Source organism: Paramisgurnus dabryanus, chromosome 14 (assembly GCF_030506205.2).
Source record: "Paramisgurnus dabryanus chromosome 14, PD_genome_1.1, whole genome shotgun sequence".
In the NCBI taxonomy this organism is placed as follows: Eukaryota; Metazoa; Chordata; class Actinopteri; order Cypriniformes; family Cobitidae; genus Paramisgurnus; species Paramisgurnus dabryanus.
In genome coordinates this window covers 9,869,456-9,886,257 of record NC_133350.1, presented here as the reverse complement: position 1 = coordinate 9,886,257, position 16,802 = coordinate 9,869,456, and the positions used below count along the sequence as shown (strand labels likewise).

Sequence of the window (16,802 nt, the reverse complement as noted above, 5' to 3'; positions counted from 1 at the left end):
TATCATTTTATAATAATAAATGAATGACTTCCGATACTAAAAAAATAATTAATAATTTTATTTGCATGTTTTTATTATTTTGCCTCAAAAAATACTGAAAGATGGATTCCTAAACATTAATTTCAATCTTAGACACGCTGGCCTTACTCAGTCAATATTAAAGATATCAAGATTATATTTTCACAGAATGTCCTTAACATTATGTAAGGTGATTTTATAAAAAAAACAATAAATAAAAAAAACCCTGTGTTTTCACAGATTCACAAATAGGGTCAGCTGTATTAAAGGATTAGTCCATTTTCTTAAAAAAAAAAAACAGATAATTTACTCACCACCATGTCATCCAAAATGTTGATGTCTTTTTTTGTTCAGTCGAGAAGAAATTATGTTTTTTGAGGAAAACATTCCAGGATTTTTCTCATTTTAATGGACACAACACTTAACAGTTTTAATGCAGTTTAAAATTGCAGTTTCATAGGACTCTAAACCATCTCAAACGAGGCATATGGGTCTTATCTAGTGAAATGATTGTCATTTTTGGCAAGAAAATAAAAAATATGCACTTTTAAAACTGCAATTTTAAACTGAATTAAAACTGTTAAGTGTTGGGGTCCATTACAATCTTGGAATGTTTTCCTCAAAAAACATAATTTCTTCTCGACTGAACAAAAAAAAGACATCAACATTTTGGATGACATGGTGGTGAGTAAATTATCTGGATTTTTTTAAGAAGATGGACTAATCCTTTAAATTTTGCAGCGTTATAAGGTAGAAAATATTTTTAGACAAATTTTAAGATGGCATTGCTGCGTTCCAGTTAGCATACTTAGTACATACTTTTAGGGCATAGTATGTTTTATTTAGTGTTCAAATTGAAGGGTGGTTGGGGGGGGCTGGACCTCCTATAAGCCTTGAGGAAAGCACGAAAATATAATTGGGGGTCCCCTGGTTTTTATTAAAAATAAAATAATTTATGAATGTAAAATTCTCGTGCTGCGCTGCCCAATTTCGCAATAAACTAATGTAGATTATGTTTACCTCTTTGGTGGTAGAAATCTTTAGTTATTTAGTGCTGGGCAAAGATTAATCGCAATTAATCGTATACATATAAAAGTGCATAATATATATGTCTGTGGTGTATGTAATAATTATGTATATTTAAACACAGACACATATACATTTCAGATAATTTTTATTTATATATCCATTTTTTGTTCATATTTAATATAGAATATATAAAAATATAAATAAATTAGGGCTGTCAAAAGATTAATCGCATACAAAATAAAGTTTGTGTTTGCATAATATATTTTTGTGTGTTGTGTTTAATTATTATGTATATATGAATACACACACACACACACACATTCTGGTTTCCATGTTTTGTGGGGACATTCCATAGACGTAATGCATTTTATACCATACAAACTGTATATTCTATTCCCCTTACCTGCCCCATTCCCTAACCCCGACCATCACAGAAAAGTTTCTGATACTTCACATTTTCAAAACACATTATTTTGTTTGATTTATAAGCTTGTTTCCTCATGGGGACGTCAAAATGTCCCAAAAACACTGGTATTCCTATCTTTGTGGGGACACACATACAACGTGTAATTACCAGGTACACACACACACACACACACACACACAAATCACGATTAATCTTTGCCCAGCACATGTTATTATCTTTAGTCATTTTAAGGGTTAGTGGCTTTAAAAAAAAATTCTTCTCAAACTATTATTTTACACGAGTGCCGAGGCTACACACTCCAAATGACAGATGGTTTACCCAGAAGAAATACAAAATATTTATTGGGAAAGCAGAAGAAATCAAGCATACATGATTATTATTTATGATAATCTCTTTAATAGCCTACTAATCGATCAAATGCGCATTGTACCTAAATAAATAGCTATTTATAGAAAGTTTATCCTTTGCATCTGTTTCCAAACTTTGCAAATGTTAACAAGCAAGTGATTTTTAAACAATTTGAGTGCAAGAAGATGTTAAAGTGAGCTGATTTCTGTGCGCACAGACCATGGCACAGACGCACACACATACTCAAAAGGACGCACACTCATAAGTGCATGCACGGAGATGCGCATTTCAAAAAACACGCAAACACAAAAGTATCTGGAAATACCACAGTCTTGGCAAATATTGTTATAAAACATGTCTTAAAGTAAGTGAAAACAGTTCAGAAAGAAATCATATGTGTGTGTAGGTGCTATTAAGTGGCAGTGCCTGAGTGCCCTTTAAGAAATATGCTTATGTTTGTGTCATTATATTAAATAAACAACATAAGACAAAAGGTAAATCACTTCTCTAGCTTTAAAAAGATTAATTATATTTAATTTATACAATAAAAAAGACAATGTTATTATTCATTTGATTCAATTTCTGCACCTAAATATTACAATTAGATCTTACTTTCTTTGTAATTTTTAAATGCTTTGGATTTCTTAATTTGTTTTTATTTTATTTTCCCACCCCCACTTTTGCTGATCCAAAAAAATTTCGATCCATGAATTAAAAAAATTTAATGTAATCCATTTACCACTACTATATTGAAAAAAAGATGTAATTTGAAAGTAGACATTAAGTAGGCTTTCACCAAGGTCCACTTAGGCCTCGCCACTGTTTCACACTAATTTGAGGGGTAATAATTGGTTAAGGTTTGAGTAAAGGGACATTACAGTCAATTATTGGTTTAGGAAAAAAACAAATAACCTTTTCTCTTTTTCTTTCTCTCTCTTTCTCTCCCGCTCTTTTGCCTGTCCTCCAGCGGTCGTTTTTTTGCCGTCTGACGGGTGACAATAAGTCAGAGAAGTTCTTTAAAGTGTTTTACGAGCGGATGAAGTTGGCCCAGCAGGAGATCAAGGCGACTGTGACGGTGAACACCAGCGATCTGGGCAGCAAACGCAAAGACGAGGACAGCAACGACAAGGACGCCCAAACGCGCAAAAAAGGTCAGGGTCGCACCCGTGATCAGAAACAGCATGTCCTACCACTTGAGTTTTGTAATAAAAATCATAAAATAAAATAAAACGTGTATCCCAGACACAGAAAAACATAGTATAGCAAACAGACGAATATACTTGATGAATATTTCTTGCTGTTTGCTGCCATAATACAAAAAAGGTTTTGTAATACAGTAACAAAAATAAACACTTCCCTCTGCTTTGCATCATTAACAACTTTTTGCAGGAATTCATAATCATTTAAGTTCCTACTGTTGTTAAACGTAATTTTTACCTTAGTAAAAGATGTTACCGTAGTAACCGATGAGGTTCGAGAGCAACTTCTGGAAGCATCTACGGCCACCAAGAAGGCCTTCAACACGTACCGAAGGGAGGCGGATGCAGACGAGCATGTAAATGTGGCGGAGGGGCAAACCAGCACAGGTGACAAAAACGAGGATGACAGTGAGATGAGCGTCATCATCACGATTATGAAGCCAATCCTGCGCCTGATGCAGCTGCTCTGTGAGAACCACAACCGTGAGCTTCAGGTCAGCCATGATGAAAAGCGAAAAAAAGCTAATTGATTTTTGCATTTCCATATCAATATTCCAATCATGTTCAGTCAAGTCACACGAAACAATATTTACAACCCATTTCACTACCATATTGTAAATGTAAAGCAAATACAGTGGTCCAGTGTTACTGTAGCCAAGTGTTAGAGCATTGCATTGTGAGTTCAATCGAAGGGAACTCACATTATTGATGAAAGGTATACCTTGTAATGTACTTTGGATAGCAGCGTCTGCCAAATGCATTAATAATACATAGCGCCACACGATTTTTGCAAATAATTTTACAGTGGCCGTTGTGTACCATAATAAAGCCACATGGTTGAGGGACGGGTACAAATCGTGAGACATTACTTTAAAGGGAAAGTCCTTTCAGAGGTGGAGCCAGTCATTACATTCTTACGAAATGATGGTCAGTTTGATATAACAATGACATCATGATCATCAGACCTCTAATGCTGAAAGTAATAAATAACTTCTTACTCTTATTTCACATAGGTGTTGAAAAGCTTTATGGTAGCTTCACAGTAATTAGGTTATCAGGAAAAATGTTGTGAATTGTTTCATAATTATTTACTTGCCAACCTTTAATTTGTTTATTTGGAGTTATCTATAGTGATCTTGCAGTTTTCACTTTCAAGTCTTCAATAAAAATTAGTGCTGGGCAAAGATTAATCGCGATTAATCGCATACAAAATAAAAGTGTTTTTTTTTTTTTGCTTAATTTATGTGTATGTGCTGTCTGTAATTATGATGTGTATATATAAATACACACACATTCATGTATTTCTTTAAGAAACATTAACACGTGTATATATATATTTATTTATTTAGTGCTGGGAAAGATTAATCGCGATTAATCGCATACAAAATAAAAGTGATTTTTTTTGCATAATTTATGTGTGTGTGCTGTATATTTAAACACACTCACATACATATATACAATTCAGAAATTGTTATTTATATATAATTTTTTTACATTTATACATAATAAAGAATATTTAAAATATAAATAAACATGTAAATGTTTCTTAAATACATACATGAATGTGTGTGTATTTATATATACATAATAATTACACACAGCATACACTTGTATATTATGCTAAAAATCACCTTTATTTTGTATGCGATTAATTGTGATTAATCTTTGCCCAGCACTAATATTTTTATATATTCTATATGATATATAAATAAATAAAAATTATATGTAAATGAACAATTTCTGAAATGAATTTATGTGTGTGTATTTAAATATACATAATAATTACACAAAGTACATACACCTATATTATTAAAAAATAACTTTTATTTTTTATGCGATTAATCGCGATACATTTTTGCCCAGCACTAATACTTTACCACTTAAAAGTTCAGGATAATTTTGATTTAAAGGTGTATACGCCTAAATATACTGTTGTCCGCCGCCATGTTAATTCCAAACCGAGGCTGTAAGGGATGGACATCCCTTCCATAATCAAACCTATTGTTTTGAACTGGGATGCTGTTCATTCAGCTATCAAAACACACAAATTTTTACGAATTTCCACATGACTAAAATATCTCAGAAATCATGGATTGTTAAAATGAGAAGAAACATATAACCTAATTTGAGATGAGAATAGCAGATTGTGTACAAAATGTCAGTTTAAAATTTTAGCATGTTGGCTAATCGCTAATTTCTCATGTTGTAAGCATGTTTCGAACCCATGACCTTTTGTGCTGCTAACACATTGCTCTATCACTGAGTTATACATGAAATCAAAGTAAACCCTACAGGAACCCTAAAAAGAAAATCCAGAGCATTTTAATATTTACGAATTGTATCAACAAATCTCTCTCTGGATTACCCAGAAGTCATCTTGATGAAATATGATATATAAATACAAGATCATGTCCCTCATTTCCTGTTGATCATGTTTTTCTTCGCTTTTCTCCAGAACTTCCTTCGCTGTCAGAACAACAAAAACAACTACAACCTGGTGTGTGAGACGCTACAGTTCCTAGATTGTATATGCGGCAGCACAACGGGAGGCTTGGGCCTGCTGGGGCTTTATATTAATGAGAAGAACGTCGCTCTTATTAACCAGACTGTGGAGAGCCTGACTGAGTACTGCCAGGGTCCTTGCCATGAAAACCAGGTGGAGTGGACCTTAAACATACTACATATATACTTACAGTACATATACGTCATTTACCCTTATTACACACACGCTCTTTATAGGAAATTATAGCAATTTTTTGTTGTTGTGCTGTGCCATTATGCAATCTTACTGACTTCATAGAGCCATAATGGGACCTATTATCGTTATTGTCCTAGTTTTCTAAGGATAAGTGTAATGTACTCATTTAATAACAATATGCTTTCGTCCTGTGACAGATAGATGATTTGTGTGATCTCATAATCACTTAATAACAGGTTGTGAACATTCTTACGGTACCCCATTGGGCTCCGATGGTGTCTTTGTCTCAATGTTTTCTTCCCGACTGGTTTTGTTTGAATTTTTGGCACTTGTTAATACTGATTTCCATAGATGATTTCCATGTTTCGATTACTCCTGAATAAGCTACAGTCAACAAGAAACCTTTACAACCCATTTTACTTCCGTAATGTGACATATTACCAAGGTGAAACAGGAAATTCAGTGAGAACAAGACGTAAGCCGGGACTTTTTCGATCGCAATCTGAGTCCCACAACAAAATCGAAACAGATCGTAATGATAATTTGAGGACAATCCCTAAATATCTATTTGGGTGTTGGTTAACATTACCCGATTAGCCTTCATGGCATAGGTGATGTAAGCTATGTTGGTTTTAAGACATTCTTTTATATTTATAACAAGATTTTTTTTGGAGGGGATCAATAAAGAAAGTCTGAGTCTCGTTTAAATTAAATGTGTATGTGCCCTTAAAGGGAATATTTCACAAGACTTTTTTAAGATGTCAAATAAATCTTTGCTGTCCCCAGAGTACATATGTGAAGTTTTAGCTCATTTATTATAATATGTTAAAATGCGTGCGCAAAAATGTGGCGTTTTTGGATATCCTTTTAAATGCAAATGCTGATCTCTGCTCTAAATGGCAGTGCCGTGGTTGGATAGTGCAGTTTAAGGTGCAGTTTTATCCCCTTCTGACATCACAAGGGGAGCCAAATTTCAAAGACCTATTTTTTCACATGCTTGCAGAGAATGGTTTACTGGGTTGATCTTTTTCACATTTTCTAGGTTGATAGAAAAAGTCAAATTTTCATGATATGTCCCCTTTAAGAAGTTACATGCCTAACGTATGTTTATTGTTTTTTTTTGCGCTTAGAATTGTATAGCCACACATGAATGTAACGGCATCGACATCATCATCGCTCTCATCTTGAATGACATCAATCCTCTTGGAAAGAAGAGGATGGACTTGGTGCTCGAGCTTAAGGTGCGATTGCCATCCAGATCATTCTGGTATATGAATGTTTTTCTTCAGATAGAAATAATTGTGGTGGGTGGTTTTGTTACAGAATAATGCCTCAAAACTGCTGCTGGCCATCATGGAAAGCCGTCACGACAGTGAGAATGCAGAGAGGATCCTGTATAACATGAGGCCTAAAGAACTGGTAAATGTGAACTATAGTACAACATGAATACACCACATACAAATGTGCACACTAGAAAGTTATACAGTGATGCATTATTAGGTGGGTTTCTATCATAATTAAAGGCGGGGTGCATGATTTTTGAGAAAGGCTTTGGAAAAGGGAGTCAGGCCGAGAACCAAAACACACTTGTAGCCAATCAGCAGTAAGGGGCGTGTCTACTAACCAACATCGTTGCCTGGTTTGCGTTTGGGGCGGGTCCATCAAAAGAAGGTCCAGATTCTATTGGGTTAGGGGCGTGTTTGTTTAGGTGATTGCAAATGTCAACATTGGCTTTCAGAGATCATGCACCCCCCTTTAAAGCATTTTCTATCCTCCCTACAGAGAAATTACTATTACAGCCTATCAGAACATATGTAATGTTTACTATATACCTATACAGTATATGATCAATTTGCTACAGCTTGTATTTAGTTAAAATGTATTTAGCTTAAGCATGCTGCGAACAACAAAGTCATGGGTCTGATTCCTGTGGGAAAACAAATGAAGTCATCAAATATATAGGGCCTTAATTCTGTTTAGATTAAAGCAGACGCTTAATCCAAAGCGACTTACAAAAGTGAGGAAAACAATAGAGCAATTCATTTAAGGGAGGTGTTGATAGACGCGTTTCCATTACCCTTCAAATTGCACAGATGGAAATCGCAAATTGAAGTAGAAACACGGCAATTTTGCATAAACTCTCATAAAAAAGTTGAGGAGTTTTTTCAGGCAATTTGGAAAACAGTAAAAATTTTGTTGGCATACAGGTGGAGGTGATTAAAAAGGCCTACATGCAGGGTGAAATCGAGGTGGATCACAGTGATGATGAAGAAAGCGGTGGTGAAGAACATGCTGCCTCTCCACGTAATGTGGGTCACAACATCTACATCCTGGCCCATCAGGTGACACACAAAAATCTACATTTACACTACTAAACACGGTGTCTGTGGTCTGGGTTATATCAGCTCCTCGGAGAAAGAAGGCCTGAGCTGTATAGATTTTCTGCCTATTCACGTAATTATCTGGGCCATCGAGACTTAGTTATGCAACGAGAGCAACTATAGGACATTTACAGCTGGCACTCAATGTACCCATGAAATGATGCTGTTTGAAATCAAATGTTCATAACTGAAAAGAATAGAAAACAAAAACTCCTTTAGACAAGACAGTTAGATGCTATTTTACTCGAATAGTAAAAATAAATGATTTTGACGCTCAACGTTTTGTAATTGCAGCAAAGTAATTCATTTAATGCCACAGGAACAAATTCTGTGACGGGTACACGCTGATTAACAATGATATTGCGCAGCGCCTGAAAATAGTCCCCTGCTATTGAAAGTTACCAAGGGGACTATTTTCGGGTAGTGCTTAATATCACTATGCCTGCTGCAGCCTTGTTACGGCAGCAAAGTCCTTACGCCAGAATGAGAGTGTAGTTCCTAGTCATATCGGCCTAGAAAATCGAAACTTACAATTTTCTGTCGGTCTTAGTAAACAATGTAAATACAGAAGAGTACATTTTTAAAATAGGAAAAATATCGAAACTCTTTGGTTATTTTTAGCGAGATGCTAATGGTCTAATCAGATTCAATGGATTATGCTAAGCTATGCTAAAAGTGGTCATGAAGGGCAAAATAAGCTATATAGACCAAAATCACCATTTTTACCAGGCTGTAAATAGTTTTTTTGCTGTAAATTTGGGGCATTTTAACATGTGCGTCTATGAGTATTGATTCCCTTTTGGAGCCAGCCTCTAGCGATTCCAATGACTTGCAGTTTAAGTCACTTCCATGTTGGCTTCATCAGAGGTAATTTATGATAATGCAGTGCAATTCTCACTGCTACCACATGGGGTGCTGTATCCTCCGCGTCTTCATCGATCAATTTTTCTTCCCCTGAAAGCTTTATAGAAAACTCTTGTATTTAAAAATGGTCAGACCTCTGTTTAGTAGTTGTTTTATAACAGGGATGTTAAGTGTGATCCATGGGTACTGTTTTTAATCTTTCTTCTCCTTCTGAATACACACACAGCTAGCCAGACACAACAAGGAACTCCAGGCCATGCTGAAGCCAGGAGGAACGTATGGGGAGGGGGATGAAGCGCTGGAATTCTACGCCAAACACACGGCCCAAATTGAGGTCAGTAGTGTCCATCTGAGGCAGCCATTATGGCTTAGTCATCCTCAGTTTCTCAGACTTGGTACAGTCTCAAGAGGATATTGGAGGACTTCACTTACTGCTGTTCATTCCCATATAAATATCTCCAAGTATAACTAGTATATAACATAAATAGTAAAGTAAGTAATAAGTATAAGTATGCATCTGAATATAAATAATACCACAATTCTTTTTATTTATTGAGAAGAAGGGTGCAATATAATTTTTCTGAGCAATCAGACCTCTCAAACAATCCCTAAGGCTATCCAAGCTTTCTAGGGACCAGCAGTATCATAAAGAACTAGGCCAGTAAGCAACCACTGGTAGCACAAAATGTTGTGGGTTTGTTTCCAGGAAACACTTGTAGTGATAAAATGTATATCTTGTGATGCACTGTAAGTTGCTTGGGTTAAAGCGATAGCCAGATGCATAAATGCAACACAAAATGCCCCAAAACACACTTAGTGACCACATAGCAACACCCTGACCACCACTTACAGCATCTTCCGGCGCATCATGGTGGTGAGTTACATGGCATGAGCAAAAAGCTGTAAAACGCTAGTTTGTGCCAGTGTACCTATATGCTATCCCCATCTAAAGTTAATAGGTTTGCACCAAAGAAAAGATCCCACAACATCAAAGCATCTTTGTTAATATTTGCTCATCATAACCGTGTCCTTTAAAACAGCACATCCTTATTGTAACGTTGAAACCACCATAGCAGAGATCCAGACAGCATGTGACGTTACGTGTCATTTGTTCTATTCTCCTACAGATTGTCCGTCTGGATCGCACAATGGAGCAGATCGTGTTTCCCGTCCCAAACATTTGCGAGTTCCTAACTCAGGAGTCGAAGCTCCGGGTGTATTACACCACCGAGCGCGACGAGCAGGGCAGCAAGATCAACGACTTTTTCTTGCGCTCCGAAGACCTCTTCAATGAGATGAATTGGCAGAAGAAGCTGCGAGGTACTCAAGAGGCAACTGGTAACGCAAACTCCGTGCCTTGTGCGTGCCCACTCCCTTCCTCTCTTTCCTAGTAAGCTGTTTTACACACCCTCTCCACTTCCCAAGCTTGCTGAGACACATCAGGGATCTCTCCGTGCATTGGTGCCGGACGCATGCCTGACCCTGACCCCCTCAAGCATGGGCAGTGCGAAAGGGGTGTAAACATTAGCTAATTTAAGATAATAAAATAATATAAATCATGTTAGTGGATATAAGTTTAATCAATTTAAGATATTAGTTTTTATGGTCATGCATAAAGATGTTGGAGCAAGGGATAAAGATGTGTAGAGGAAAAGCCTGAATGAATCCCAAATGGCGCTTGCATCACCAAAGCTGATTAGGAAAATGAGCTACATCTCCTGCTAAGGGAGTGAGGGATGAATAAAACAGATTAGATGCATTTAATTCCTACTAAGACACACAAAAGCCTCTTTCTATCAATACCTCTTTTCCACTGAAATGGCACTTGCGTCAAATGGGATTGGCCTGCATTTTAGTAAATTGAGAAATGAATGATGACATACTTTGTTACTACATAAAATGTTTTATTTATTTAGTTTAAAAGTCCCACCGACTGCATTTGATGCAAACGTCAAAAGTTGCATTCCAAACAATTACATAGCTATGACCTCTTTATTGAACTACTAGGTTTCTGCATGGCATTTAAGATTTTAATAAAAATATTGGTAAATATTTCATAAAAGCAGAAAGACGCAGATGGGTGATTCTCACGAAATTAGACTTATGAGGTATTATGAAACATTTCGATAAAAGAAGTAAATGCAAAGTAAGAGTATCAAAATAAGAAGCATACAGTTACATATCTTTATGTACTATTTATGTACTATTCGCACATGATTTCAAATGACATCATACAAACCAATTTGGTTGTTTTTTCCGCATTTAAGGGGAACATTTTCATTACCGCAACGTGTCCATGACTGGATTTGGGTTCTTTGACATGGAAAATTTATAATTAAAAAATCTAAAAAATAAAAAGCTTCAGTGGATGTTATACTATAAACATTTACAGTAAAAAAACATGTGGTATTTTGTGATCATTGGTAAATGTAGAGACAATAATAAGGAATATAAATGTGTCCAAGACCAATTTTCTCATCCTCCGCAACAATTTTCAATCATTGTTTAAGCCCTCAATGAACTAACATTTAAAAAAAAATTGTTGGAAGGGACATAATTGACTGTGACACTCAAAATTGGCTACCAGGTAAGCAGTTTTTATTTTTTCTCTCCAGATAAAAGTTGAAATTTTGTTTTTAGTTCTCATTACCGAAACATGAGTTTGTAAATGCATATATTTAATGTAATATCATGTTGCGCTAATGATAATTTTTGATAATGATAATCTAAAAAATGTAAATAATTCTATAGGAAATATTTTTTAATCCTCTAAAAATAATGGTTGTAGTAAATTCAGACCTTAATCTTATATGTGCAAAAAAATTGGCTTCAAGGGCTTTTTAAAAATTCTGATGCTGGACACCTTCTAAATCCAGATTTTGTGAGAATCACCCAGACGCATAATTTTAAATGTGGTCCACTTGAAGATGATGACAGTATAGCACAGCTACATATGTTGTGATGAAAAGATGCTTATATACACTTATATACATATTTTATTTATTAGATACTCCATTTCAATGACTTTTGACTATTTAACAAAACTTCATTTCAGTAAAAATGATGTACAACCGGGTAGGGCAGGTTTGCTGGTAAGCATTCTCAGAAAGAAAGAGCGTGAGGTGAACCACAAGGACAAGATTAAAACAAACTTCATATTCCAGTTGTGAAAAGCACAGATATACAGACAGGCCTGAAATGTATGCTAGACATCTCAAGCATCTGCACAGAGATTTGTACATATTTAAATCCACAGTGGTTGAGTCTGCAGGGTGTGACCATAATATAACACTAAACATATTTATCAGTTATATCAAAGTCGAAGCAATGTTCCATTATAGCTAACCCAAAGTCATAAGTGTGGCATCCGTGTGTGAAAATCCCCTCCCCCAGTTCCTCTTTTCAGACAAAAACCCCCTGTCAAAATAGCCATCGTTCAGAAACCGAATCCTCTAACCAGACTCCTCAGAGAGTCGTGGGTCAGAACAGAGGTGGCAGCTGAGGTCAGCCAGCTCTTGAACATGGTTTGGGTGAACTGAGCAAGCCTTTCTTTTGCTTCAGTTTTCTCGCTGTGGTGTTTGATTTCAATGTCTTCGTCTGAAAAGCTACTCAAATGATCAGAGATCTTCTACTTTATACAAAACATACTGCACTTATGTTTTAAATTGACATTTTTGTTTGAAATTTAAAAAAAATATAGACTTGACTACTATAAAAGTTGCGATTTTCCTAACTGGATATAGTTGGAAATGCACAATGCGTTCTTTAAGGTTTTCGAGTTTGAAATTAATGTTAAAGATTGACATTGAAACTACCACAAAGCCGGCCTCTTTCATTGGTTAGTAAAAGAATGACATAATGCTCTTAGTCTTACTATGTACAGCTTTTTTATTGAGATCTTCCAATCAGTTCTTTCTAATAGATTGGATAATATTATGTGAGATCATCTTTGTTGTCTCTAAGAATTGAATCAAATTGTCATGCAATTAATTTTATTTTTAATGTTTTTTTTTAGAGGTAAAGCATATCATTTCTGTGACACTAAAAACAAAACTAAATTGCAAATATAATGACAAACACACATCTATAATTTTCTGTAGTTTTTGTTCCAAATTCTAACCTTTAATTGAAACAGCGTGACTGCATGAGTGGCAAACAAACAGATTTTAATTGAGTTTAATGTCAGTAGTATCTCAGAAATTATTCACTTCATCAGTAAGCATCTGTAATTTAATCAAAGGTCTTTGGGTGATTGTTTTAATTTCAACAAAACAGAAATATAACTGTATCAGTATGTGTTTGTGGTATAAACATATGTAAGTACCACAAGGTTATGTATTAGGCCCTTTTTTGTTTTGTCATGGCTTCTTCCCAAAGCGTTTATTTTGGATGAGAAGATGTTCCATTTACACATTGATTTGATTTATTTGACTTGATGTCCTCAGCTCAGCCTATCCTGTACTGGTGTTCTCGCAACATGTCCTTCTGGAGCAGCATCTCTTTCAACCTGGCTGTCCTCATGAATCTATTGGTGGCATTCTTTTATCCGCTGGAGGGAGTGCGTAGAGGTGAGACACAACTGGTTAATGTCACACCAGGTTGAGTACCTGCTCACTTGTATAAGTAATACATTTATAAGCAAATTCTTTGTGTCATCAAATTTAATTCCCTATTGGAATTTTTTACTGGCATTGCTCGACACAAATGCCACAGTCATCTGTAATCATTTTCAAGATACCAGCCAGATTAATCAAACTTTAAACGGATCTCTCTTTTAATGGAGGTTATTGGGTGCAGTCAGCAACAGATGCAGGAAGTTGACACTTCTCTGGCCTACATACAGCCCCCAAATACATAATATACCGTAGCTCACATAACAGTGGCCCAAATTTCTCCAGGCTCATATCTGTTATAACTCATCTTATATAATTTATTCTGAGAAATATGATTGCTGCTACTCATCTCAGTTGCGCACAATGATTTATGTTAAGGTTAATATAATATTCATTCAATTTAATACTCAGAAGTGTACCACATTTATACACGTCTTTATATATGTTACTATATTTAAGTATGAACGAAACAAGCATAATTTTTTATATAACAGTTTAGGTTTGTGTAATCTGATTGGACAAGAGTTAAATATAGATTTTTATATTCATATTTTTTTTTCCAGTGGGGACTTCTGCCGCCAAAGCGGCCATATTGAGCCTTGCATTGTCTCCTATTCATAGTAATAGTAGTGCTCAATCTTGTTATATCCAATATATTTGGTATTACTCAGCCACGGCATAAAAAGCAAAGTTAAATGGCACTTATAGTCAGACTGATGACAAAATCACTTGCATATGAAATCACTCATCATCGCAAACCCATAATCGCACTTATTAAGAGTCTTGTAAAATACATCAACACGAATATAAAAAAAGCATTTATAATACAACACACTGTGTTCATTTCAAGAAGCCCTGCGTAAATGATGCACATAACAGTCCTTACGTCAGGGTGTAACCTGGTTATTGATATTGCCCGCTTGCTCGAGATTGCTCGCATAACATGTCACCCGAATCCAGAGCTCACATACACGCTCTCCATTAATCTCATAAGCTTCGGTTAAGCATCTGTGACTGTCACCTCCCCATACTTACCAATCAAAGGTGTCTGTGCATGTTTATAATGTATGTGTATACAGGTACATGTGGGGGAAATGTGACACCTGTGTATCTCAGAGCTGAGATTTCACCCTGGAAACAGAGACCCAAATGAAGACTTAATGTTGGCAGCTACTTTATTGTTACATCATAGCTCAAACACAAGATGTTTATGTAAAATTTTGTGATGGATAGCATCCGCAATTATGAAATAATGTTGAAAACTTGTAACATGTCCTACATTAGTCTCTCTCGCTATTTATTTCTTTTTTTCTTTCTTTCATCCAGTCATTGTGACTGGCATAAGTGCCACATTGTGACGGGCATAAACTCTGCTTTGTTCAGACTGGGGTCAGGCTCTGCAGGCTCTTTTGTTTCAGTCTCTCTCTTTCTCACGTACGCAAGCATTTAGACTTTAACTTCACACTCTTGTGGTCACTAAACAAACGCCCTTCTAGGAGCCAAGAATCACGTTTGCAACTGAATCATACATCTGGTTCAATGTAGGTCACAACTTGAAAATCAAACAAATAAAATAAAATGTAAACCATATCAAAGGTAAATGTGCAGTTTCGCCCATGCAGTAAATGCGGTTGTAAAACATGATGACATGTCTGACTGGGTTATCTCTAGTAATGTTTATACTAGGCAGCTAGTTTGATAATTAACAAGGCATAACAGATTCAGATTTCTTGTTTAGTGGTTTAACATACGTCTGTACCTTCAGTAGGTGTTGCTGTTTGTTAAAGGTTTTTATAATTCACTCAAAAGCACAGATATCTGTATTTAAGTCAGATCTGTAAGGAAAAAACATATTAAAGAGTTTTTCCTGTTCACGCACTTTTATATCATCAGTGATGATGGTAACTTCGGATAAATAAATCATTGCTATTGATCCCCCTTTACGTTTGTACGGAGCCCCTAAGGCAGTGGTTCTCAATTATTTTCTGTCACGCCCCCCCCCCCCCCCTAGGAAGAAGTAAACATTTTGCGCACCCAAACTCTCCGCCGCAACTGTAAATAGTATAATTTGTCTATAAAATTACACCTCTGCAAAACATTGTATCCTTATTAACAATAAAGAAACCCACAAAAAAGAAATATAGATCAACTTGGAAAAAAGAATAACTTTATTAACATTGTTTTTTAATTTGTAACAGAAAAGACTAAATGCATCAATTTGCCTGAAATTTAAAAAAATCAATCCTTATTTAAAGTAGCCTATAATGTTTTTTAACCATTTGATACTGAAAAATAAAATAAAATAAAATAAATAAATAATAAAATAAACTCAAGCAGCTTATCAGCGTGATTGGGGTGTAATGTCTTTAAGTGACGGTGCAAAAAAATCACTTCCTGAAAAAGTATTTTCCCCGGGGTCCCCCTGGTGTTGCTTTGAGCCCCCCCTGGGGGTCGCGCCCCACTATTTGAGAAGCACTGCCCTAAGGGGACATGGAGCAAAAATTAAATAAAGTTTAGTTTTGCGCGCGCATGTGAAACTATCGGGTGCGCACTTGAAACTATCGCGTTTAGTTTCGCGTGCGCACGTGAAACTTTCGCTCTCACATGCAGTAGATTCAAGTGAGCATGCGAAACGAAACTTTAAAAAAAATTCTGCACATGAAGGTTTCCCGTGAGCACATGAAGGTTTCACGTTATGAAACTAAACTTTAGATTTTGACCTAAGTCTAAAGTCTAAAAGTCTAAAATATCTGCTTTTATTTCATTTTGAAAGAATGTTTGGGGAATAATTGAAAAAATGTCAATGTTGTGTAACCGGTCTGTGTCAATTGGTGTAACTAGTATTTTTTAAATTTAAAATAATCATAATAATTCATAAAAAATGTGGATTAAACGCATTAAAATTGACATTTAGAAAAACTAATAAAATGATATTTTAAAATGATTTTTTTTATGGTTACGCTTACATGCCATCAAGGTGGATAAAATATTTAATAATCTGTGGCACAATTAGCAGTTACACTATTTGACATTTTCAGGTCCATTCAGTCTTAACTTTCATAAAAATGGTGCAAATGTATTTTTTATTGCATAGAATTAACATAAATAAATACACTATGTGCATTAAAATAAACCTGATGCATGCTTTTAAAACAAGTAAAAAAACATTTATGTCACTGACCCACATATACTAGTATGCGTTATAAGATAGGCCTGCATTGAATT

At 35.5% G+C, this 16,802-nt stretch overlaps 1 protein-coding gene across 4 annotated transcripts in view; it reads left to right on the top strand.

Annotated features, from left to right (window-relative positions):
- The window catches only part of itpr1b (inositol 1,4,5-trisphosphate receptor, type 1b), a 145,646-nt gene that overhangs the window by 104,432 nt on the left and 24,412 nt on the right, over positions 1 to 16,802 (top strand). For 2 of the 4 annotated variants that reach the window (XM_065240971.2, XM_065240970.2), the window contains 9 exons: positions 2,790 to 2,973; positions 3,265 to 3,515; positions 5,477 to 5,677; positions 6,850 to 6,960; positions 7,043 to 7,138; positions 7,927 to 8,061; positions 9,191 to 9,298; positions 10,092 to 10,284; positions 13,410 to 13,532. In XM_065240971.2, coding sequence (XP_065097043.1) covers positions 2,790 to 2,973; positions 3,265 to 3,515; positions 5,477 to 5,677; positions 6,850 to 6,960; positions 7,043 to 7,138; positions 7,927 to 8,061; positions 9,191 to 9,298; positions 10,092 to 10,284; positions 13,410 to 13,532 — 1,402 coding nt within the window. Of the gene's footprint in view, positions 1 to 2,789; positions 2,974 to 3,264; positions 3,516 to 5,476; positions 5,678 to 6,849; positions 6,961 to 7,042; positions 7,139 to 7,926; positions 8,062 to 9,190; positions 9,299 to 10,091; positions 10,324 to 13,409; positions 13,533 to 16,802 lie in introns of all 4 variants that reach the window. The other 2 variants (XM_065240969.2, XM_065240968.2) reach the window with 1 other exon arrangement.